General features: G+C 34.9%; 1 protein-coding gene across 1 annotated transcript in view; it reads left to right on the forward strand.

The window, feature by feature from the left end:
* Dlgap5 (DLG associated protein 5) overlaps window positions 1-26,886 on the forward strand; it is a 47,282-nt gene extending 20,396 nt beyond the window's left edge. The window contains exons 11-19 of the mRNA XM_077800017.1: window positions 6,254-6,339; window positions 7,267-7,427; window positions 13,177-13,269; window positions 17,165-17,384; window positions 21,283-21,490; window positions 22,898-22,973; window positions 23,063-23,306; window positions 24,975-25,024; window positions 26,856-26,886. Coding sequence (XP_077656143.1) covers window positions 6,254-6,339; window positions 7,267-7,427; window positions 13,177-13,269; window positions 17,165-17,384; window positions 21,283-21,490; window positions 22,898-22,973; window positions 23,063-23,306; window positions 24,975-25,024; window positions 26,856-26,861 — 1,144 coding nt within the window. The 3' untranslated portion in view covers window positions 26,862-26,886. The remainder of the gene's footprint in view (window positions 1-6,253; window positions 6,340-7,266; window positions 7,428-13,176; window positions 13,270-17,164; window positions 17,385-21,282; window positions 21,491-22,897; window positions 22,974-23,062; window positions 23,307-24,974; window positions 25,025-26,855) is intronic.
* Window positions 26,887-27,107: the final 221 nt, after the last annotated feature.

The raw sequence follows: 27,107 nt of genomic DNA on the forward strand, positions 1-27,107 counted from the left end.
ACATAAAGGGATGCTGTACTTTGTCGAATGCTTTTTCTGCGTCTATCGAGATGATCATATGGTTTTTATCTTTAAGTCTATTGATGTGGTGAATAACGTTTATTGATTTCCGTATATTGAACCAGCCTTGCATCCCAGGAATGAATCCTACTTGATCATGGTGCTCGATCTTTTTGATATGTTTTTGTATACGATTTGCCAGAATTTTATTGAGGATTTTTGCATCTAAATTCATTAAGGATATTGGTCTGTAGTTTTCTTTCTTTGAGGTGTCTTTATCTGGTTTGGGGATCAGGGTGATATTGGCCTCATAGAATGAATTTGGAAGTTCTCCCTCTTTTTCTATCTCCTGAAATAGATTGTGGAGTATTGGTATTAGTTCTTCTTTAAAGTTCTTGTAAAACTCTGCTGTATACCCATTGGGTCCTGGGCTTTTCTTGGTTGGTAGTCTTTTGATGACTTCTTCTATTTCCTCACTTGATATTGGTCTGTTTAGGTTGTTTATATCTTCCTGACTCAATCTGGGTAGTTCATATGTTTTAAGGAATTTATCAATGCCTTCACTATCTTCTATTTTATTAGAGTATAGGGTTTCAAAATAATTTCTAATTATCTTCTGTATTTCTGAATTGTCTGTTGTGATGTTGCCTTTTTCATCTTGTAAGCTAGTAATTTGGGTTCTCTCTCTTCTTCTCTTTGTTAGCTGGCTAGTGGTCTGTCAATCTTATTTATTCTTTCAAAGAACCAACTTTTAGTTTTGTCAATTTTTTTGATTGTTTCTTTTGTTTCGATTTCATTGATTTCAGCTCTAATTTTAATTATTTCTTGCCTTCTCCTGTATTTGCTGCTGATTTGTTCTTCTTTTTCTAAGGCTTCAAGGTGTAGTGTGAGGTCATTTATTTGTTGGCTTTTCCTTCTTTTAAGGAATGAACTCCATGAAATGAATTTTCCTCTTAGTACTGCTTTCATAGTGTCCCAGAGATTTCGATATGTTGTGTCTGAGTTTTCATTTACCTCTAAGAATTTTTTAATTTCCTCTTTGATGTCTTCTGTAACCCTTTGTTCATTCAGTAGCATATTGTTTAATCTCCATGTGATGTAGGATTTTTCCTTTCTCATTTTATTATTGATTTCCAATTTCATTCCATTATGATCAGATAAAATGCATGGTAGTATCTCAACTCCTTTATAATTGCTAAGATTTGCCCTGTGACATAATATATGGTCTATTTTTGAGAAGGATCCATGTGCTGCTGGAAGAAAGTGTATCCGCTTGATGTTGGGTGGTATACTCTGTATATATCAATTAAGTCTAAGTTATTAATTGTATTATTGAGCTCTATGGTTTCTTTATTCAACTTTTGTTTGGAAGATCTGTCCAGTGGTGAGAAAGGTGTGTTAAAATCTCCCATGATTATTGTGTTGTGGTCTATTAGACTCTTGAACTTGAGAAGAGTTTGTTTGATGAACGTAGCTGCACCATTGTTTGGGGCATATATATTAATGATCGTCAAGTCTTCTTGGTTTATGGTTCCCTTGAGCAGTATGTAGTGTCCTTGTTTATCCCTTTTGATTAACTTTGGCTTCCGGGGTCCGTATGAGTGATATGATTTTTCCCAACCTTTCACCTTCAGTCTGTGTATGTCTTATCCTATCAGATGAGTCTCCTGTAGGCAGCATATTGTTGGATCTTTTTTTAAATCCATTCTACTAGCCTATGTCTTTTGATTGGTGCATTTAAGCCATTAACATTTAGGGTTACTATTGAAATATGGTTTGTATTTCCAGCCATATTTGGTTATGTTTGTTACTTAACATGATTTGTTTTTCCTCTGTGCTTAGTTTTTCCTTTACTGTACTACCTCCTGCTGTTGGTTTTCATTGTTATTTTTCATTTCCTCTTCCTGTAATGTTTTGCCAAGGATGTTTTGAAGAGCTGGTTTTCTAGCTGCAAATTCTTTTAACTTTTGTTTGTCATGGAAGATTTTTATTTCATCTTCAATCTGAAGCTTAATTTCGCTGGATACATGATTCTTGGTTGGAACCCTTTTTCTTTCAGCGTTTGAAATATGTTGTTCCAGGATCTTCTAGCTTTCAGAGTCTGTGTTGAAAGATCAGCAGTTATCCTGATTGGTTTACCCCTAAATGTATCTGCTTCCTCTCTCTTGTGGCTTTTAAGATTCTCTCCTTATTCTGTATGTTGGGCATCTTCATTATTATGTGTCTTGGTGTGGATCTCTTATGATTTTGTACATTCGGTGTCCTGTAGGCTTCTAGTATTTGGATTTCTTTTTCATTCTTTAAGTCTGGGAAGTTTTCTAGTATTATTTCTTTGAATAGATTGCTCATTCCCTTGGTTTGGACCTCTATACCCTCTTGTATCCTAACAACTCTTAGGTTTGGTTTCTTGATGTTATCCCATAATTCTTGGATGTTTTGCTCATGATTTCTTCACATTCTCGCTGAGCTGTCTATGTTCTTTTCAAGTTGAAAAACTTTGTCTTCCTTGTCTGAAGTTCTATCTTCTAAGTGTTCTATTCTGCTGGTAATACTCTCATTTGAGTTTTTAATTTGGTTTATTGTTTCCTGCATTTCCAGGATTTCTGTTTGTTTGTTTTTTATATCCTCTATCTCCCTATAGAGTTTATCTTTTTCTTCTTGGATTTGTTTATGTAATTCATTGTCAAAGTGATTTTTCATTGTCTGAATTTGCTGTATAATGTCTTCCCTGAGACTCCAGATCATCTGAAGCATGTATATCCTGAACTCTTTGTCTGACATTCCATCAGCTGCAGATATTACCTCATCTAATGTTGAATTGACCTGTATTGTTTGTGGTCCTTTCTTTCCTTGTCTTTTCATACTGCTCATGATTCTTTCTAGCTTTGTGAAACTGTTGTGCTAGTGTTTTTCCCCTTATATATTTGTATTGTTCTTGTATAGCTCCAAAATCCCTCTTTTGCAGAGAAAGACAATGTTAACAGTTCCCAATATCAACAGTACATTATCTAAGCACAAGTTTTCATTATTAATACATTTATAGTTAGATTCTAAGACTATAGATATTGGTTTTAATTATTACTTAAGAATATATTCATTAGTTTCATAAAAGGCATACCATATCTGGTGGCATATAGAAAACTTAATTTCAGATGAAGTATGTTATACTTAGAGGGAAAGGAGTGAGGGTATGAGGTTAAACTAACTTAGCACCTTTGGAGAACTCTAACCAATAGACTGGTAATTTATGGAAGAATGTATAGACTCAACCTCCTATCTGAATTTAGATAGTTACCCTATGTATAGATAGCAAAGGTTAGGAGATTAAAAGTGGGATAGAGAGAATACGAATGAAAAAAAAAAAGAAAAAAAACAAGGAAGAAAAGAGAAATAAGAGAAGGAAAAGGAAAGTAAGATAGAAATAAAGAAAAAAATGGGGGGAAGGTGGGGTATTTGCAATTCCTCTATATTATATTACTTTGGTAATTCTGTTGTTCACGTAGAGTTCTTGGTTTCACATATGCTGAAGTTGTGGAAGAGAGAGAAGAAAAGAGAAAGAAAGAGAAAAAAAAAGTCTCTCAGAACACTGTTTTCCTTGCTTCCAGTAGGTGGCGTTGTCTATTCCTAGCTTGAGCCTCTGTATTCAGAGTGGCTGGTATAGCCAGTGTGAAAGGAAATGAGCTTCCACCTCTTTCTTCCCTGCTCTAGTCTCTGAGGTAGAAACCAGGTGCCTGTACAGGTGTTGTTTTGGGTTGATAGCTACAACCCCCAAAAGCTTGTGGGAAATATTTTGAGTTATAGCAGCTAAGGGTGGGGGAGTTGGAAACTGGGTACCTGGATCAGCCAAACCGGGTACCTGGATCAGCCGCAGAACCATCCTGGTAGCCACACCCCTTTTGATGGGTTTTAAGGGTTGATGGGCTTCCTCCGGGCTAGCACTCGGGGCGGGGCTGGACTTCCTCTTCCGGTCTGGCTTGGCGCTGGGCGTCTTCCTCCTCCCACTTCAATTATTTTTGAGAGCATAAATTTTAGAATTAGAAGGGATTTTAGAAATTAGCTAGTGTATTGTTTGTGAGACTGAGTCATTGAAGTGTTAAGCAGTTCACCCAACTAGATAATATCAGAGCTGAACCAGGTCTCTTTGCTCATTAATTCTGTCAGTCTGTGTATTACCATTGAATGCGAGTTATTAAATTTTTCTTTCAGGAAACAAACTTGAACTGGGGATGTAGCTCAGTGGTAGAGCCCTTGCCTACCATGTGTAGGCCCTGGGTTTCATCCCTAACACTTCTGAGAAAAAAAAGAAAGAAAAAACTATCCTGTTTTTCTTGCTAGGATGCTTTGGGTTTTGTTTAATCTCTTGAATTTGAGGAGATACTTTTTCTCCATTTTTTATTGTGATAAAATATAGATAACTTGAAATTTGCTATCTTTATTTTGAGTATACAGTTCATTTCACTAGTATTAATAAGTACATTCATAATATTGTAGAGCCATAGGCACCATCCATCACCATAATGTCTTTCATCTTGTAAAACTGAAACTACACTCATTTAATAGCAGATTTCTATTTCTCCCTCCTCACAACCTTTGGCAAACTAGTCTAGTTTCTATGATTTCAACTATGCTAAGTATATCACATAAATACTTCTGGCTAGGGATACTATAAAACATCCTATGATGAACCAGGTGGACCCCCACAACAAGAACTATATAATCTAATATGTTAACATGCTAAGGTTGAGAAACGCAAGCCTGAGGAAAATTCAGTCTCTTTCTATATAAAAAGCATTCTAGCATGTTGAGAAACTGAAACTGTTTACTGTAAATGAGAACATAAAATGGTTCCTTGTACCTTGTATGCTTTTCAGTTGTAGTTTGTGTACTTATTGTGGGGATTCCATTTAGTGTATTGTAGGATGTTTTGTAGTGTCCCTAACCAGTAGTGACAACTAAAAATATCTGCAAACATTACCAAATGTCCACTGGGGAGCAAAGTTAACAACCCTAGTTGAGAACCATTGCCCATAAATAAGCAAAGCCAAATAATTAAATTCTGTAAGGTCATATCACTTTAATCATAGATTTATTTACAGTTTTTAGCTTCAGTTTACTCTTGGCAGTTGGGTTAGCCTTAGTTCCATGGACAAGATCAGAGAATCTAATGAACATTGAGAAATATTAGACACTGAAAAATGAGAACAAGACAAACTAGAAATGTTAGCTTAAAAAGTGGGTTCTTCCACCATTTGACCCTGCTATTGCCCTTCTAGGACTATTCCCTGAAGACCTTAAAAGAGCGTACTACAGGGATACTGCCAGATTGATGTTCATAGCAGCACAATTCACAATTGCTAGACTGTGGAACCAACCCAGATGCCCTTCAATAGATGAATGGATAAAAAAAAATGTGGCATTTATACACCATGGAATATTACGCAGCACTTAAAAATGACAAAATCATGGAATTTGCAGGGAAATGGATGGCACTAGAGCAGATTATGCTTAGTGAAGCTAGCCAATCCCTAAAAAACAAATACCAAATGTCTTCTTTGATATAATGAGAACAACTATGAACAGAGTAGGGAGGAAGATCAGGAAGAAAAGATTAACATTAAACAGAGACATGAGATGGGAGGGAAAGGGAGAGAAAAGGGAAATTGCATGGTAATGAAGGGAGACCCTCATTGCTATACAAAATTACATATAAGAGGTTGTGAGGGGAATGGGAAAACAAACAAGGAGAGAAATGAATTACAGTAGATGGGGTAGAGAGAGAAGATGTGAGGGAAAGGGAGGGGGGATAGTAGGGGATAGGAAAGGTAGCAGAATACAACAATTACTAATAGGGCATTATGTAAAATTGTGGATGTGTAACCGACGTGATTCTGCAATCTGCATTTGGGGTAAAATTGGGAGTTCATAACCCACTTCAATCTAATGTATGAAATATGATATGTCAAGAGCTTTGTAATGTTGTGAACAACCAATAAAAAAAAAAAAAAGAAAAAAAAAGTGGGTTCTTGGCCTCATCTAGCTATGATAGATGTAGAAGGATGGACATAGTATTAATTTGCATTTGTGGATTTTAACATGTTAAAGTTCATAAAATAATTAGGTATCAACTCTGGGAAATTAATATTGTATGTATCTTATATACCTTCCTAATGTAATGTAAAACAGTGTTGTGATGCTATTACGGATACCAATGGGGGAAACACTCATTAAACTGAAATCTATCTCACCATTTTAGAAATATCCTTCAGTCAGAAACTGACAAATTGACTTCACACTGCCTTGAGTGGGATAGGAAGCTTGAATTGGACATTCCAGATGATGGTGAGAAAACTTTTGTTTTTTGATGATCTTATCTTTATTTCTTATAATATAATTACATCCATCCGAAACATAAAAATCTAATGTTGTACAACTTTACAGTTTCACTGTTATTCAAAATAGCAAGAATTTTTCATTTCTAAACCTATATTTCCCAGTATTTCTCTGCTAAAGTAGTATAAGACTTTTGTGTATTTGTTGAAATTTCTATATGATTTTATAGGTGATGTCAGTATCTGGTATTGTTAAATTATATAAAAATATTTTCAGAATAAAAGTTACCTATATTAATATTGAAAGTTTTTTTCTGAAAAGTTTCTCATTTATTTGGTAAAGGTGTTTAAGAAAAAAAAAATATGTAGGCTCTCAGAATGCAATCCTTCTTAGATACTTAGGTACAATGAGCTATTTGAGGTTGAAATATTGTAAAATATAAAAAGAAGTAGAATGTCTTTTATTATGTAGTAATATATGTATGATAGTGAACATTACCAGTTGTTAATAGAAATCAAAGGAAATAGTTAATGCTCAGTATTCGTATGGTGAAATTTGTGATAAAAACTTTTTTTTTTTTTTTTTTTTTTTGCTTTAAGAATTTTGGCCAGGTGTAGTGGTACACACCTGTAATCCCAGTGAAATAGGAGGCAAAGGCAAAAGGATTTCAAGTTGGAGGGTACCCTCAGCAATTTAGCAAGTCCCAAGCAACTTAGCCAAGGCCGTGTTTCAAAATAAAAAATAAAAAGATCTGAGGATGTAGTTCAATGATAAAGCACCACTGGGTTCAACCCACAGTACCACAAACTTTTTTTTTTTTTTTTAATTTTTATTTTGTAAGCCCTAGAATATTTGGAGTGGAGTCTTATCAGTTGGTTGACTTGCTGTAAAAGTGCTATTTTGTGCTTTAACGTTTAAAACACTTTTCTCTTTTAGCTAAAGATCTTATTCGCACAGCAGTTGGTCAAACAAGACTCCTTATTAAGGAAAGATTCAAACAATTTGAAGGACTGGTGAATGATTGTGAATATAAACGAGGTGAAATGGAAACTACCTGTGCAGATCTGGATGGATTTTGGGATATGGTTAGTTTTCAGGTATGTGGCCAAGTATTTTGAATATAGTAACTTATTTTTTTTTTAACTGAGTAACAGTAGCTGCTTAAGTACCTATAATATTGAGATATTAGAAAACACCTCTATAAATGATAAAGTACTGTCTAAATTTTATGATTGATGTCCTTTTCTCCCCCAATGTTGTCAGGATAAATTCTGAGTGAATTGGAAATTGAGATTATATCTAACTCTTGAATACTGGGGTTTTTTATATGTGAGAAATAAGGCATTCTAGTCTTTAGTAGTTCAGTTCAACTAACAATTATTGAGTCCCTATTGTGTGCTAGGCTTTGTATTCCGAGTGATAAAAAGTCCCATTCTCCATCCCAGAGAAATTTTTAGTTTGATTAGCAATTTACACAGTACACATAATTCTAATGTAGAAATCTCTCCATGATGGAGGAAATCACTAGAAGGATCAGTAAAAGGTAGGGGGTGGGTAATAATTTCTAGTTTGTTGAACTTATTTTAGAAATAAGCATATAAAAAATTTTAAGATTAATAACCAACAACAGACATTTTTTTAAAAATGTGTTTTAATTAGTTATACATGAAACAACAGACATTTGAAGAAGAGAGTTTTATTATTTTTTTGGTTGTACTGCAGATCAAACCCAGGGCTTTGTGCCTGCTCATAAGCATGAGCTCTACCACTGTGCTATAGCACCAACCTCAGAATAAAGCTTTAGACCTAAAAGAAAAAGACCAAAGCCAACATTTAGGGGAAAAGCTATTTGGATAGAGTAAATGGGAGTAATATAAAGAGAAAAGAACATTTAAATGCAGGCATTAATATTTCAAAGAGATCAGACATTTCATCTATCAAATAAAAATACCTGTTTAAAAAAGAACATTCATAGAACCACAGAAATAGCCTTTTGAAGTTAAAAAATAAGAGCAGAAGTGTAATATGGAGTAGAAAGAGTTTGAGTTCTGGAAATTTCTTGTTAAGTGGAGCAAAGCGATGTAAAATAGAAAAGAACACAAAAGAAAATTAAGTGGACCAGTCCAGGAAGCATAATATCCAAATAATTGGAATATCAGAAAAAGAGAATAGAAAAATAATTGTGGAGAAAAAATGATCAGTGAAATAGTTTAAAATTTTTTTTCTAGGACATGATTTCTAGGCTAAAGTAGTCCATTCAGTGCCTAACACTGTAAATCAGACCAAACCCACATCTCTTCACATTATTAAATATATTTGTACAAATCTTGGGATAAAAAAAGAAATCTAGAAGCTTTCAGAGAAAGAAAACAGACTTCATTCAAAGCCTCAAGAATCAGAATAGCCAGGGATTTCTCAGTAGCAATTTTGAAAGCCAGGAAAACAACACTCTGAAAAATCTAGGGAAAATAGCTTCCCACCTTAAATTTTGTACCCAATCAATTATGAGACTGGAAAGGCAAATATTTCAGACCATAGGTCTCAAATTTTATCTCCTCCCATGCTCCCTTTCTTGAGAAACTTACATTATGTACCTTACAGAAATGCGAGTAAGCTAAGAAAAGGGGGAGGAGAGTGCGACCTATCCCCAGAGAAGGGCTGAAGAAAAGGAATTGTGGCTGATGGTGAATGAAGAAGGATTCTAAAGCAACTTGGAGTGTGGAAAGTTTACAGAACAGTAGTTAAGATAGCAGGAGGCCCAGAATTCTGGGAAGTGGAATGAATAGAATACCTGATTTTTTTTTAATTGTAGTAATTTAATTTATACTTACTATGCAGAATTTGGAGATGAATTGATAAGTACATGAAAAATGAGCAAACAAAAAACAATGATTATTAAATCTGGAAAAGAGTTACGAGGAAGAGAACATAATTACAGTAATTCTGTGGCCCAGATGTCAATAATGTTTATGTGATTGTAATAATAGAAGGATTATTTTATGACCAATTTTTTATACATTTACCAGTTTTCATAACAGTGAGTTGGTTCATTAGCATCCTTTAGTGTTGACCAATTAATTTTGCTTTTTAGTATTGATTTATGGATTTAAAGATATTTGATATGTTTACCTTATTTATAATTATTATTATCTTTATTCATGCTCATTTCTCAGCTTTCTATCTTGTTTTTGTTTTGGTACTGACGGCTAAACTCGGGTATTTTACTTTTTTTTTTTTTTTTTACTCTTTTTTTAAATTTGTTTCAATTAGTTACACATGACAGTATAATGATCTTGACATAGCATACATTTAAATCAGATGGGATATAATATCTCATTTTTCTGAGTGTACAGGTTGCAGAATTACATTGGTCATGCAGTCACGTATATACCCACAGCAATAATAATGTCTATTTTATTCTGCTGTCCTTCCATTCCCCCCTTCCCCTCCCCCTTTTTTATTTTGAGAAAGGGTATCTCCAAGTTGCTGAGGCTGAGCTTGACCTTATGATCCTTTCGTCTGAGCCTCCCAAGTCAGTGGGATTATGTGTGTGTGCTACTGCACCTGACTCATTGCTCAGCTTTGATTAGTGGGGACCACTTTAAGTTGAGGCCTTTTTTATGAGGTTTTGTTTTGTTTTTAACCAAGAAACCGTGTGGTATTATTTACATATCATAAAATTTGTCTATTTTAAGTATACAGTTGTTTTTAATAAATTTAGAATTATGCAACCATCACCACGATCCCAGTTTAGAATTTTCATTACTGCCAAAAGATCCTTCCTGACTACCATCAGTCTCCATTCTCACTCTCAGCCCTAGGGAATTACTAACCATAAAATATTTTTTTTAAGTTGTGTCTGGCTTGGCCCAATAGAGTGCACTGTAATCCCAGTGATGAGGAGGCTAAGGCAGGAGTCTCCCAAATTTGAGGCCAGCCTCAGCAATTTTGTGAGACCTGTCTCAAAATTTAAACAAAGGACTGGGGATGTGACTCAGTGGTCAAGTGCCTCATAATGAAAAAAAAAAAAGAATTCTCTGTACGGAACATGTATAGACTTTGTTTCTTCTCATTTTTTTCTTAACAATACAGTGTAACAACTACTTTACATTGTATGTAGTATTATAAGTCATGTAAAGATGGTTTAAAGTAAATGGGGTATACATAAGTTATATGCAAATATTATACCATTTTATATAAGGGACTTTGCTGTCTGAGGATTTTTTTTTTTTTAATGACCCTGGAGATGAACCACTAGCTCCTAGTCCTTTTTAAAAAATCTTATTTTGAAATAGAGTCTCACTAAGTTGCCCAAACCGGCCTTGAACTTGTGATTATTGTGCCTTAGCCTCCTGAGTGGCTAAGATTATAAGTTTGCACCATGATACCCAGCTCATGTGTCTTCTTTAATGAAATGTCTGTTCAATCTTTTGCCCATTTTTAAATTGGGTTGTCTGTCTTTTTATTAGGGACTTTTTAGTATTCATTACATATCTTGGATATAATCAGAAATAATATTTGCAAATATTCCAAGTTTGTGGTTTGACTTTTAGTTTTTTTTGTTTTGTTTTGTTTTGTTTTAATACATTTCAGGGATTGAACTCAGGGGCACTCGACCACTGAGCCACATCCCCAGCCTCATTTGTATTTTATTTAGAGACTGGGTCTCACTGAGTTGCTTAGTGGCTTGCTAATTTGCTAAGGATGGCTTTGAACTTGTGATCCTCCTGCCTCAGACTCCCAAGCTGCTGGGAGGATGCATCACTGTGCTTGGCTGACTTTTAGTTGTCTTAATGATGTCTTTTGAAGTGCAGTTTTTAATTTGGGTGAAGTTCAAATTATCAATTTTTTTTCTTTTGTGACTTTGATGTTTTTAAATATATATATTTTAATTGTAGTTGGACACAATATCTTTAATTAATTTATTTATTTTTATATGGTGCTGAGGATTGAACCCAGGGCCTTGCCCGTGCTAGGCGAGCACTCTATCACTGAGCTACAACCCCAGCCCCTTGACATTATTTTTAAGAACTCTTAATGTTAAGTCACAAGGGTTTTTGTTTGAACTAAAAGTGCTATAGTTTTCAGCTCTTAGAGTTCAGTCAGTGATCTGTTTGATTAGTTTTGGTGTATGGTGTGCAGTCAGAGTCTAACTTCATCTTTTAGGTTTTTTTTTTTTTTTTTTAGTTGTCGATGGACACAATATCTTTATTTTTTTTATGTGGCGATGAGGTTTGAACCCACTGCCTCATGCATGCTAGGCAAGCGCTCAACCAACTGAGATACAATCCCAGCCCCTAACTTCATCTTTATGGTTATAGACATCCAATTTTTCCAGCATTGTTCATTGAAAACATCGTTTATCCATTGAGTTATAATGACACCTTTGTTGAAAATCAACTGACAATTGATTAAACCTGAGTTATTTTGATATTTACTGAGGTTGATATTTACTTTTTTAAGAGTAGGAAGTTGAGAGGATATGTGTGTATAAATGCATAGTAGGGATACTCATTTTAACCCAAATGAGTTAAAAAAATTATGTCCATATAAAAATCTGTATGCAAACATTTATGGCATGCAGACAAAATATAACTGACAAAATTTGGAAGCAACCAAGATGTCCTTCAGTAGGGGAATAAATAAATAATAGTTACTTTTGTTTTGTACCTGGGGTTGAACCCAGGAACACTTTACCCCTGAGCCACATCACCAGCCCTTTTTTAAAACTTTTTTTGAGTCAGGGCTACACTAAATTGCTGAGGCTGACTTTGAACTTTTATCCTCCCATGTCAGCCTCCCAAGCTGCTGGGATTACAGGCATGTGTCACCGCCCAGCAATAGTAGTAGTTTTTTTTAAAAAAAGAAAGATTGTGATCATTTGTTTAATTTGAGAAACAAAAACACTTAGGATATATTTCCTATCATTTTAGTTATCAAAAATAACTAGGGGAGTTATTCTTATATGGCAACCTTTATTTAGATTTTTTTGAGGTTTGTAAGACCAAAAATAACAATGAACAACTTTATCATAAATATTCTTGATGTAAACACTGAATTAAGAATGGCTTAGCTGCTGGGTATGGTAATTAATTACTGCCTGTAATCCCAGTGGCTTAGGAGGCTGAGGTAGGAGAATCAAAAGTTCAAAGCCAGCCTCAGCAAAAGCAAAGCCCTAAGTAACTCAGTGAGACCCTGTCTCTAAATAAAATACAAAATGAGGCTAGGATATGGTTGAGTGCCCCTGAGTTCAATACCGGTACCATAGAAACACACACCCCAAAACATAAAACGTAAAGAAAGAATGACTCAGCTGAGCACAGTGTGCACATCTGTAATCCCAGCAACTTTGAAGGTTGAGTTAGGAGGATCCTAAGTTAGAAGACAGCCTGGGCAAATTAGCAAGATCCTGTCTCAAAATAATAAAAAGGGCTAGGAATGTAGTTCAGTAGCACTGACAGAGCATCCCTGGATTCAATCTCTGTTACTGTCAAAAAATAAAAAATGACTCAGTCTAATTTTAATAACTCACCTTTTTATTATTTTTATGGTACTTTGGTTAAAACCAAGGACACTCTATTACTAGGTGTATCTCCAGCCTTTTCATCTTATATTTTGAGACAGGGTCTTAACCAAGTTGCTGAGGTTGGCCTTATACTTGAGGTCCTCTTGCCTCAACCTCTGGAGTAACTGGAATTATAGTCTTTTGTCACCCTTCCTAGCTGAGTCGCCAGTTCTGAGTCACTGTTCTCAATTTTCTTGAAGCTTAAGTTCATTAGTTTATAATTTATTAGTTTGTAATTGATTAGCATTAATCTGATAAACTTAGGCTTTATTTATTAACAGATAGAAGATGTAAACCAAAAATTCAACAATCTGACCAAACTCGAGGAGTCTGGATGGCAAAACAATAACAATACAAATAAAAAAGTCTTTAGGGTAAGTTTGTGGGGTTTATATTTCATATTTCTAATATTTCTTCCACTTGATTTTTGTTTTTAAGTTTTAGAAACATTTAACTTCAGTTTTCCCATTTTATAAAGTTTCATGTGTTACTTACAAAGTCCTGATTGTTTTTAAGTAAAGAACAAGGAAATGATCACAAAATTTAAAGTGTTTATTTCTGGAGAGAAGAAAGTAAGAGCTATGATTGAATGGAGGCACCCAGATGGTTTGAAGTTAGCAGATAGGGGGTACATGACTGTTGGTTTTATTCTTTAAACTGTACTGATGTATTTGGTTGTAATGATATTATTAATAATTGATTGACATAATGTTTTGTATGGGCCAAATATTATTCCGAGTATTTTATATAACTTACATAATCCTTACAGTAATCTGGTGGGCTGGGTTCTATTGGCCCCATTTTATGATTAAGGAATCTGAAGCCCCCCAAAATTAAATCATTTGCTCAAAGTGGAGCTGGGTTTTAGACCAGACTTTTTCATTCCAGAATCCATGTATTTAACCAGTTGACTCTGTTCCCTTGTTGGTTTGTATGCTTTTTTGTATAGTAGATTTTAGAATGGAAGCATTTTTTAAAAGAAAAGAGGAACAGTGGCTCTTTAGAACTTATGTCTTATTCCCTTTACCATTACCTGGTGAAATTTATACCATTTTTATCTATCTCTAGTCATTTTTTTAAAATATATCATTTTAATGTTTACCTTCTCCAAGGGATACCAGTAGCATTACTGTGATAGTATTAAGGTGTTTGATTTTTTTTTTTAAGTTGTAGATGGACACGATACCTTTTATTTATTTATTTATTTAAAATTTTTTTGTAGTTGTAAACTAACAGAATACCTTTATTTGTTTGTTTTTATGTGATACTGAGGACTGAACTCAGTGCCTCACAAGTGCTAAGCAAACGCTGTACCACTGAGCTACATCCCCACCCCACGTTTTCTTTTTATTCACATTAGTACGTTTTAAGATACAAGGAACATCCCAGTTTTTAGTGTAGGTTAAATATTCCTTATCAAAAGTGCTTGAGGGCCTGGAGATGTGGCTCAACGGTAACGTGCTCGCCTGGCATGCGCGGGGTGCTGGGTTCGATCCTCAGCACCACATAAAAATAAAGATGTTGTGTCCACCGAAAACTGAAAAATAAATACTAAAACAATTCCCTCTCTCCCTCCCTCCCTCCCCCCCCCCTCTTAAAAAAAAGTGCTTGGGAACAGAGATATTTCAGGTTTTGGGATATTTGCACATATATAAAGAGATATTTTGGTGGAGGGACCTAAGGTTAAACAAGAAACTATCTATGTTTCATATAAAGCTTATTTTATATATATATATATAACCTGAAGGTAATTTTATCCTGGCAGGAGTCAAGCACAAAGATCAGGTGGTAATCTCTAGTCGTTTTTAATAGAGTGATATTTTGAGCTCAATGGTTTTGATTCAGGTAGACACTTGTCAAGTTGAGTATTACTAGTTTAAAACCATGCCAGATTGTCTAGTATTTTTTTTATGTTTTGTTATCCAAATTAAGACTGTTCTGAATCCTATCTTTGAAGTTTAAGGTGATTAAGCATTAAAAGAATCTTTATTATAAAATTATTTTACTAATAAAGCCTCATGACAAGAAAGACCCTGAGGGCAGCAACTAAGTGATTCAATCAATTTCAAGTTTTCTAAATAGTGAAGGATATTACTTATTAAAGCTACTGGGGTGGGGGGTATTTCTTATTTAGTCCTAGAAATATTAATATCAATGATAATGGCTATATCATATCAGAGTCTTGTAATTCTACTTGTTATCACCAGATGTCTCTCTCCTTCTACTTTATTTCATAGGATACAGTTTATTTTTCTTTTTTTAAGGCCTTTTTACTACCACCACACCCACACTGTTGGCAAGTGAACCCAGGGGATTCATGTGCTATGCAAGAGCTCTACCATGAGAACTACCCCTAGTTCTTACAAGTTAATGTTCAGATTATGATACTGCTTCCTTCTGTCTCTTGTTCATCATCCTTTTATTCCATCAGTTAACCTGTTTTCCTCTTTTCTTCAGCTTTTTGAAGTGTCTGTCTTAACTTTGTTTACATTAAAACAAATAAACCAATTTGTAGTGTTCACCTTTCCCTCTGATTATTTGTACTTGCCCCTCTGTTCCCAATCTTTTCCTTCCAAATCATAGACAAACTTCCTGAAAAGGTCGTAGATATCTTAAGTGATTTGGCTCCCATTTCTCTCTGCAATTCGGTTTTACTTCTCCCTGTCCCTCAAGAGCAGTTATCAAGGTTATTAATCAACTCATTATTGAAGTTATTAGATACTTAATTCATAAAGTCTAACTCTTCCTTAGTTTTAAATATGTTCTACTCTCTTTTTCTTAAAATTATATTCTGATTTTCCTCCTACCTCTCTGCCCAATCTTTAGTCATGTTTGCAAGTTTGCTTTTCCATTATCTCTTAAATGTTTTTATATTCAGAGTTTCTACCTCAACTTTCTTCTTGCCTTTCACATTCTTCCTGTATGATTTTTTTCTCCCAGTGCTGGGAATTGAACCCTGGGCTTCATGTATACCATGCAAATCCTCTACCACTAAACTACATCCTGGCCCTTCCTGTACAATCTTAAACTGCTGTTCAGTGATTCCTAAGTCTGTATTTCAAACCAACTCTAATTCTACATATTATGACTCATTAGACCTTAAAAATCAGTATATCCCACATACAGTATATATCACACATTCCCTGTGACCATCCTGTCAGGTTTGTAAGAAATTTGAGTATCTCCTGTGATCCTTTCCTTTTTTTCATTTTACTATCTCCATCCAACCACATCCAGTAGATAAGCAAGTCATCTTATTTCTGCCTCTTAAGTATCTCTTGAATCCAATCACTTTTTTCCACATCCTTTTCCTTAGTCTGATTACTATCATATTTCCCCAATGTCATTGCAGTAGTCTCCTTCCCAGTTTCATTCTCCTGGCAGTAACCACAGCGGTCTTCCTAAAACACAAAATTTTATACTGTTAACCTGTTGCTTAAAAACCACTCCTTTTATTCCTCTGTCATGTGTAGATGTACCCTCAAAATGATTATAAGAGATTTTATAATCCCACTGTTGCTTATATCCTGCCATCTTTGTTTTCTTTCCCTTCTGGCTTTGCAAACATGCTATTCATCTAGCCTTTCTTCACCCCATCTTTTACCTGGCTAATTGATTTCAGCTTAGGTGCTACATTCTTGTAAGCTTTTCTTGACCTCTGAAGATTGGTTTAAGTGTCATTCTCATAATCTACTATAGCTGTTTGAGTTTACCTCTAACATGATACTTATCCTTCTATTTTACCAAGCTGTAAACTTCTTTAGGGCAAAAACTTAAAATCTTTGTCTTTTACCTTTTTTCCCCTCCTCTACTTTTTTGCAGTACTAAGGATTGAACCCAGGGGCATTCTACTACTGAGTTATATTTCCAGTCCTTTTTTTTTTTTTTTTAAGTTAGTTAATAATGCTGGGGATTGAACCTAGGACGTTACGTGTGTATGAGAGGTAAGCACTCTACCAACTGAGCTATAGCCCCAGCCCTATTTTGTTTTATTTTGAGATAGGGTCTCACTAAGTTGTCAAAGCTCTCCTTGAACTTGTGTTCCTCCTGCCCTCTTGGCCTTCTGAGTAGCTGGGATTTCAGCCTTGTGCCACCAGCCTGGATATCCCCTACCATTCTGCCTCCAGAATTCTTAGCACATACTAGGAACTTGATTAGTATGTGGTGAATGTGTGATATATTTAATGTACACTTTTTTTAAATTAGACTTTTTAAGTGACAAAATTCTTTTTTTAATAGTAACAGCTTTAACATTGTTTCTTTTTGCAGAAAAAAATTGTCTCAAGCATGGCAAGTAAACCAAAACAGGATGATGATGGAAGGATTGCAGCTAGAAATCGCCTAGCTGCCATAAAAAATGCAATGAGAGCAAAAATTAAACAGAAAGAACACTCAGAGGCAACCTCCCCTGTAATATCAAAAGAAGTTGACAAAATAGTATTTGATGCTGGGTTTTTCAGAATTGAGAGTCCCGTGAAATCATTCTCAGGTTAGTTTTGTTTTGTTTTTGCTGAGACTTAAGAGAAATATTTGAGGCAAATTTATATAAAACACAAAAAAGTTTTTGATATGAAGAGTTGTAAACACTATGACTTCTCAAACAGAATAGACTATGTGCTAATTCACACATGCATGCAAATTTTATTTTGATGAGTATGACCAGATTGGTTTAAGGGGGGTTTACTTTATAAGATTGAGTTTATATTTTGTAAGTGATTTCACAGCTATTGTTACCATATAACCCCATAATCTAGAAGCTTAGGTCACAAGATCCTAAGAGGTAAGGATAATGATGGAATAAAGAGAAGTTGTTTTCTTCAAGCAAGAAGTTGGATTAGAATTAAGATGAAAAGGTGAGAATGGTGGTGCATGCCTGTAATCCCAGCAGCTTAGGAGGCTGAGGCAGGAGGATCATCAGCAATTTAACGAGGCCCTAAGTAACTCAGTGAGACCCTGTCTTTAAATAAAATACAAAAAAGGGCTGGGGTTGTGGCTCAGTGATTATGCACCCCTGAATTCACTCTCTAGAACCCCTCCCCCCCAAAAAAAGATGAAAAGTAGTTTGGACATTAAACCCTTACACTTCTATTGTGTTTTAAAACAAAGCTTATGAAAGGTGGAATTGGTATTTTCACTTGAGTTAAAACTCAAATATTTTGACAGATAGTAAAAGTACTAATTTCCCAATTTTAAAGGATTCTAGTGAGGTTTAAGGGTGTAGCTCAGTGGTAGACCTCTGCCTATCATGCAAGAGAACCTGAGTTCAATCCCTAGCACTTCAAAAACAAAATAAGTAAAATATTCTAGTATAACCATTATTTAATACTTTAGGAAACTAATTTTCTAACTTTTTGAATAATTGTTATTTCACAGATCATTTTTATTAAACATGTATCTCAATTAAAATTATTTATAAGCCACATATGTCCACTAAGAAGTCTGTGTTCACTAATTTTCTAAAAGTAACCCTAAGCTTCTAATACTTGCTATCTGATACTTTCATTAAGATGTAAATGTATCACCTTGTTGTAACACATTATCCCCCTACATCACCCTTTTGAGTTGCTGGGATTATAATGCCTGTAATCCTAGCAACTCAAAAGGGTGATGTAGGGGGATAATGTGTTCAAGGCCAGCCTCAGCATCTTAAAAAATAAAGAGGGGTGGGGATATAGCTCAGTGGTTGAGGCTCCTGGCTTCAGTCCCCAGTACTGTTATTTAAAAGAGGTATAAATATATCACCTCAAGTATGTTACAACCTTCTTGTTGGTTTTGATATCATAGCTGGAGTGGCTTTGATTTGTTTTCTCCCTTTAAGCAGCTTAGCTCTCCATATGATGAGAGTCTCCCACCACTACTAATAGCGTGGCCCCATACTTTTTAAGGATCCTAGTGGTTTCTGCAGCTAGGAACTCATCCCTCTCTGTTCTTTCAGGTACACAACTATACTCAACTCTATCCTTATGAATAGGGAAGGTTTGTGAGAAAAACTGATCTTTTATTTTTTTTTTTTTAATTTTTTTTATTGGTTGTTCAAAACATTACAAGGCTCTTGACATATCATGTTTCATACATTAGATTCAAGTTGGTTATGAACTCCCATTTTTACCCCAAATACAGATTGCAGAATCACATCTGTTACAAGTCCACATTTTTACATAATGCCCTATTAGTAACTGTTGTATTCTGCTACCTTTCCTATCCCCTACTATCCCCCCTCCCCTCCCCTCCCATCTTCTCTCTCTACCCCATCTACTGTATTTCATTTCTCTCTTTGTTTATTTTCCCGCTTATGTGTAATTTTGTATAACAATGAGGGTCTCCCTCCATTACCATGCAATTTCCCTTTTCTTTCCCTTTCCCTCCCACCTAGTGTATCTGTTTAATGTTGATCTTTTCTTCCTGCTCTTCCTCCCTGCTCTGTTCTTAGTAGTTCTCATTATATCAAAGAAGACATTTGGTATTTGTTTTTTAGGGATTGGCTAGCTTCACTAAGCATAATCTGCTCTAGTGCCATCCATTTCCCTGCAAATTCCATGATTTTGTCATTTTTAAGTGCTGCGTAATATTCCATGGTGTATAAATGCCACATTTTTTTTATCCATTCATCTATTGAAGGGCATCTGGGTTGGTTCCACAGTCTAGCAATTGTGAATTGTGCTGCTATGAACATCGATGTGACAGTATCCCTGTAGTAGGCTCTTTTAAGGTCTTCAGGGAATAGTCCGAGAAGGGCAATAGCTGGGTCAAATGGTGGTTCCATTCCCAGCTTTCCCAGGAATCTCCATACTGCTTTCCAAATTGGCCGCACCAGTTTGCAGTCCCACCAGCAATGTACAAGAGTACCCTTTTCCCCACATCCTCGCCAGCACTTAAAATTGAAGTATAATGCTTAGTTTCTATGAGGCTTATTAGAAAACAGTAGTCCTTGAAGAGGCCCCTTTCATCCCATTTGCCAGTCCCTAAAGGCCATCACTTCAATTCTTATGGTAGTCTTTTTTTTTTTTTAAGATATTGATGAACCTTTATTTTATTTATTTATTTATTTATTTATTTATTTATTTATTTATATGTGGTGCTGAGAATTGAACCCAGTGCCTTGTACATGCTAGGCAAGCACTCCACCATGGAGTTACAACCCCAGCCTCTTACTGTAGTCTTTTGGTATTATTTAACACTATGTTTCTAAACAAGGTTTGATTGTTTTTCAGAAACATATAATTTTCTTCTGGTAAACTTTCTTTCCTGTACTTCCTCAACTTTTCTCAACATGATTTCCTCAACTTTCCTGCTGGCTATAATGTTTTTAATTTCAAGGAGCTCATTCTCATTCCCCAATTATTATCTGCACGTGTTTCATGAGAACACTATGGATATTAATAACACTTTTATGTTTTTTCCCCTAATTTAGTCAGTATTTGTTTCAAGATACTTTCATGTGTTTTTCTCAGAAGTCTAATCCTTTACTACTTGGTTATGGTTAAGAATGGGTAGTAAGTAACTGGCTGGAATCTGTGTACAAGGGTTATGCCTTCACTGTGGGGGCAGGTAGCTGGGCCATTGTCCTGGGAACCTATACTTTGCTGCATTTAAATCTTTTCTCATAGGCTACTTAGATTCCCCATAGAAGATTTTTCTCATCTGCTTCTGGATGCTATAATTTTGGCTGCCATCCGTTCAGGAACCATGTAGAGGGGAAAATTTTCAACAGATTATTTGTAAATAATCATTTATTGTCCTTATTTTCAATATAGTGACCCATCTCACTATATTGAAAATAGATGATACTGATCAATATAGTGATACTGTATCTAGTATCCCCCTAAGCCAGAGACCTTCTGTTTCAGATATTTCAGGACCCCTCTAGTTTGTGTGGGGGGAAGGGATTATTGGCTCTACTTTGCAGAATGATCAAAGAAATATAAGCTCTAATAATTCTTTAAACTAACTTTAAGCTCCTCTTCTGTTTTTAGCTCCATTTTTATCTTCACTTTCAGAAATACTTTTGCCCATTGATTCTTTTGAAGTGTTCTATGGTAGAAATTGAGTGAACTCTTCTTTCCTGATTGGTGGCTTAGTATTCATTTGCTGGGTTCTAAGCAATATCCCACTTGGCCATAATACATAACAGCTTCCAAATTATTTTTGTTATTGTTCTTTTATTTCCTTTGTCCTTGTAGACTTCTGCCTTTTAAGATTACTTCTGTTAATGTTATAGTAGTGAAATGTTAAATGGAAGCATAATCTAATTTGAGGGTTTAGCACTGTCTTTAATAGAAAATTCCAAGCATTGACTTTAACAAATATTATTTGACAGAAAAAAGTAGGATTTGCATTGTCTTATGGGTTTTAAAGAAAAGTGAATGAAAGAAATTTTTGATTTTGAGGTAATTTCACTCGTCTTCTAGTACTTTCCTCTGAACATCTTTCTCAAAGACATGGAACACCTAAGTCCATCAGCAAAGCCATACCTGAGGGCAAAGCCGGCAAGGACCTTCCAGGAAAGATGATATCACTGGAGAATCCTCATCCTCAGAACACCAAAAGTGAATGTGTTGATAAGAAAATTTTGTTTTCAAATATTTCTGAAAGCAGGTATTTCTTTAACGTGTTATTAAGAATTTAACAAATGCTAATCATATTATATCATTTCAGATTATTAAACTAGTAAAATATGCCTGGAATATATTGTTAATTAGATTTCACAATGATCTATAACACAGGCAAGTCATGCTTTCTATGAATGAGGGGATTGAGATATTTAAGATTTCAGATTGGAGCTGGGCATGGTAGTACATGTCTGTAATTCCAGATACTCAGGAGACTGAAGAGGGAAGGATCACATAGTGAGATCCTTTCTGAAATAATAATTGAATGACTGGGAATGTGGCTCAGTGGTTAAGCACTCCTGGGTTTAATCCCCAGTACTAAATAAAATAACAATTTATCATCATTCTTCCCTTTCCTGTCCCCCAACTAAATTGCAAAGGCTGGTCTTGAAATTTTGATCCTCCTGCCTCAGCCTCCCTAGTTGCTGGGATTAAGGGTGTGTACCACCACACCCAGTCCAATTTATTATTGTTTCTTAAAAGCCAATAAGTTCCCATAGTATGTACTGTAGATTTTTGTCTTATACTGGGAAGATCAATAATTGCATTTGAGTTATATTACAAATGTTTTTTTAAAAAATGTTTGATTGCTGGGCTGGGGTTATGGCTCAGTGGTACAGTGCTTTCCTAGCATGTGTGAGGCACTGGGTTTGATTCTCAGCACCACATATAAATAAATAAAATAAAGGTCCAACAACAACTAAAATATATGTGTGTGTGTGTGTGTGTGTGTGTGTATGTTTGATTGCCAAAAATAGTTCATCAAGAGCATCTTAGTAATAAACAACTTTGTACAGTAAAGACAAAATGAAGTTAAAAAGTAGAAAAAGAGAATGAATTTAAAAAACTTCAAAAACATTGAGACACATATTTCTAATAAAATACAATGTAAGATTTTAGATTGTATTGTAACTAGAAAAGGTGAATTAAAAAAAACTTCAAAGACATTGAGATACATATTTCTAATAAATTACAATGTAAGATTTTAGATTGTATTGTATTATAACTAATAAGCCAATGTAGCCAACTCTAACTACACAATAATTGGATTGTTCAACTTACAGAAGTCAATTTCATCTTGACCTGTCCCTGGTGTATGGCTCTAGAATTGGCTAAGAAAGTCTTGACAGTGCAGCTACATTAACCTGGCTGACCAGACTGATGACCAGCTCAGGAGTTTCTGAGGAAAAATACCTTGTTTGTAAGGCCATGCTTTAGTCACTATAGTCCATTATATCTCTGTCAGGCTGGATCTTGGACCAGGCGCTATCTTTGACCACTTTCCTAAACTAACTCTCTCCATAAAGGATAGATTTAAAAGGCAAGTCAAAAGAACAATATGCTTAATTAGTGGAGTATAATGCAATTTTTCTTTTTTTCTTTTCTTTTTTAGGAATAGCATAGTAGAAGATGTTCAGTGTCCTGGAGTACAAGGCTTAATTGAAATAAATCATGTAAGTCCTATTGTAGTAGATAGTCCAGTATATCATCTATTTATATCATTCTGTGTAGCAATTCTGTAAGCAACACCTAGATTTCCCATTAGAAATTATATTAGTCCTACAGAATGATAATTCTTATTTCAGTGACCTTTGGCTTATTTGAAAACCTGGAGCTTTTTGTATTTTTCATCTCATATCAGGATGAATATGGAACTAACAAAAAGGAAGAAATTTCAGATATTGAGGAAAGAATGGAACTAAATTCTTCAGTTACTTCACAAGATGTTTTGATGACTAGCCCTGAAAAAAATATACCATCACAAAATAACATCTCACAAGAAGTTAATCCTTCTCAATTGGGTAAGATTGTCTAAAATACAAAGAGGCTTTGTTGAAAAATGAATTTGGATTAAGGTATAGATTATAAAAAATCTGAGTACCATTTTCTAAAGATAAAGGTTGAGAAATTGAACTTTCACAATAAATATCTGAAATAATTTATGAGGTGGGCATAGTGGTACACATCTGTAATCCCAGTAATTCAGGAGGATGAGGTAGGAGGATCTCAAGTTCGTGGTCAGCCCTGTCAACTTAGTGAGATGCTGTCTCAAAATGAAAAGTGACTGGGGTGGGGCTGGGGTTGTGGCTCAGAGCAAGATCACTTGCCTAGCATTCATGAGGCCCTGGATTTGATCCTCAGCACCACATAAAAATAAAATAAAGGTATTATGTCCACCTATAACTGAAAAAAAAAATTTGTTTTAAAAAAGGGAGGAGGGCTAGGGATGTAACTCAATGGAAAAGCACCCCTGGGTTCAATCCCTAGTATCCCCCCACCACAAAAACAAACAAACAACAACAACAACAAAAAACACTGGTTTATGTTATTGTATTCTACTCTTAACCCCAAACCTTGAGAGAGACCTAAAATAAAAAAAGTATACTAATCCACATTGGAGAGAGGAACATTTTACATAATACCTACTTTGGAATCCTTCATTTAACAGCATTTTCTGAAGTCTCAGAAAAATTCCAAGTTTCTTAGTTTTTATCTTTAATACATATCTCCAAACCTGTCTTCAAAATATCCTCTATTTTTTCCTCCCTAATGCCTACCTTTTTTTTGTTTGTTTGTTTTGTACTAGAGATTGAACTGAGGGGCACTTAATTACTGAGTCACACCCTCATATACTTTTTAACATTTTATTTAGAGAAAGGGTCTTGCTGATTTGTTTTGGGACTCACTAATTTGCTGAGGCTAGCTTTAAACTTGCAATTCTAGTGCCTCAGCCTCCCAAGCCACTGGGATTAGAGGAGTGTGCCACTGTGCTCAGCTTATACCTACTTTTGTTGTGATTGCTCTACAAGAGAAAAAGGGTCTTATGCTTTTGTTACATTATAATGTGTGCCAGTTTCATCAGTTATTTTCATCTGCTACTATGGTTGTGGTCTAGCTGGGACCTAAGATAAAATAAAATGGTTTAGGGCTGGGGATGTGGCTCAAGCGGTAGCGCACTCGCCTGGCATGCGTGCGGCCCGGGTTCGATCCTCAGCACCACATACAAAAACAAAGATGTTGTGTCCGACAAAGACTAAAAAATAAATATTAAAATACTCTTTCCTCCCTCCCTCCCTCCCTCCCTCCCTCCCTCCCTCCCTCCCTCCCTCCCTCCCTCTCTCTCTCTCTCTCTCTCTCTCTCTCTCTCTCTCTTTAAAAAAAAATAAATAAAATGGTTTAACTATGTCCAGGTATTTAATGTTCTCTACCTGATCTTTGTCAGCATCTTTTAGGTATCCTTAATATTATAAGCATGAGACTGATCAAAGAAGACACTTTTTATGCTGAAATTAAGGATAAGAATATTACTAAGAAATTACTTTAAAAATATAGCATAAAATGATCTATGTTTTTGTCTTAGCATGTGATATACAGACCTTTTCATAGCTTTCAAGTTATTACCCATTTCTAACATCCTTGACTGCAAAAATATTCTTTAAAGTTAAAAATTATTTTTTCTTGTTTCTCAGTACTACTTGATAATAAAAGTGTCTCTACTGAATGCCACCTTCTTGATTCGGTAAGTTCTCGAACTTAATTTGACAATTCCTTCTATTCTAGATTTGTTTTATAAAATGAGTATTTTCAATTTGTGTTCAAGGCTTAAAATTTGTCTTACTGTTTTTGCTTACTCTGAAATCCATTCATTATTCATTTTCTAAAAATGGAGAAAAAATGTTCTATGTTTATGTACTCTAAAATATAGTATGTTTTAGTATTTAAAGCCTGAGCATTTATTTTCCTTTATGATTTATATATCAAATTTGATATGAAAAAATTAGTTGAATACTTGAATGTCTAATAGTGGCTTGGATTATGCTAGGTATTTCTAAATCATGCAAAGAAAATACAAGGTTAACTTCTGCTTATCCAAAACACACAGTGTGGGCAGGGGTATTATCCTGTCTTCAAACATCCTTGGCTATTTGCATCCAATTCTTTTAGATAACTATGTTTATGTCCTTGGTCTTAAAATATGAGAAGTTCATTAAATTGAGTGCCTCCTTTGTGGTCAGATTTGGGCTGCCTTGTATCTCAGGAGAAGTTGAGTCAGAAGTTGAGCCACAGCATATACTTGTAATCCTAGCAATTTAGGAAACTGAGGCAGGAGGATTGCAAGTTCTAAGTCAGTCTCAGTAACTGGTGAGGCCTTGTCTCAAATTAAAACATAAAAAGGGCTAGGGATATGGCTCGGTTGTTAAGCATCCCTGAGTTCAATACCTGGTACCAAGAAAAAGGATTTTCTTCTTGGTCTTTGCTTTCCTTAATCACAAACTGAAACCTAGAGGATCGGGGACTTCAGCATAAGCCAGTTTATATAAACCTGATTTAATCCTGTTTCCATATCTGAACTCTGGATTGTTGTTTCTGATAATATATAAGTAAGTCTAGGAGTTAATAAGTCAAAATATTCAATTTTTTATATTAATATGAATAAAGGTACCTAATGATAAATTGATAAATCTTTGTTTTCCTGTGATTTGTTTTCTCATTTCATAAATGTTAGATATTTAAGTCCACCTGTCTAGTTAGGCCCAAATTATTGCTTGCCCAGTAGTACTATTTAAAACCGAAGTAGAGTTTGAAGGGAAGGAATAAAGGATCCCAGCAGGATCACACTCTAGTAAAGGGCTTATTAAATATTGTTATATGGTTTAGAATTTGTGGAATCTGCATGAGTGGCCTAAGATATGGTCATAATTTTATTCATCTTGTGTATACTGCCCAAGTTATGTATATATGTATATATATAATTTTATATATGTATATAAACATTTTTATATATATCTATATGTAGATATATGTGTATGTGTGTATAACTTTAGGAACAAATTCCCAGTTTTGTTTCAATTAAAAAATTGTTTGAAGTTAAGTTTACTAGAAAGTAGCAAAGTCATGTTACTAGTAATGTAGTATTATTGCACAGGGAAATGTATTTGTTATTAATTGATCTATTAACTAGCCATCTTGAAGATTTACTTGGTAAAACTTTTTTTTCAATATGAAATTTTTCATTTTTTTAATAATATATTTTTTTAGTTGTTGATGGTCGTTTATTTTTATTTATTTATCTTTTTAGTTGTAGATGGACATAATAGCTTTATTTTTATTTTTATGTGGTGCTGAGGATCGAACCCAGTACTTCACAAATGCTGGGCAAGCCCTCTACCACTGAGGCATAACCCCAGCCCTGAACCTTTATTTCATTCATTTATTTATATGCAGTGCTGAAAATCGAGCCCAGTGCTTCATACATTGAGGCGAGTACTCTACCACTAAGCCACAATCCCAGTCCTTGCTAACTCTTGATGGTTACTTTAGTGATTTCTCTAAATTTGTTCTCTAGCCAGGCCTAAACTTCAGTAATCAGGTGGAGAGGCGACATCAAGAACGTGCCAGACACATCTCCTTTGGTGGTAATCTCATTGCCTTTTCACCTCTAAGGCCCCTCAGTGGAGAAAAACCAGAAGAATTTTGAATTTAAAAATAAATCCAAGGCTGTGAAATATTTGTAGACAATTAGAAGTTTGATGAAGATGTATTTGTGTTCACTTCTATTCAATCCATTTATATATTGTCATATAATGTTTTAGTATGTGTTA

The sequence above is a fragment of the Urocitellus parryii genome, chromosome 6 (assembly GCF_045843805.1).
Source record: "Urocitellus parryii isolate mUroPar1 chromosome 6, mUroPar1.hap1, whole genome shotgun sequence".
NCBI classification, from domain to species: Eukaryota; Metazoa; Chordata; class Mammalia; order Rodentia; family Sciuridae; genus Urocitellus; species Urocitellus parryii.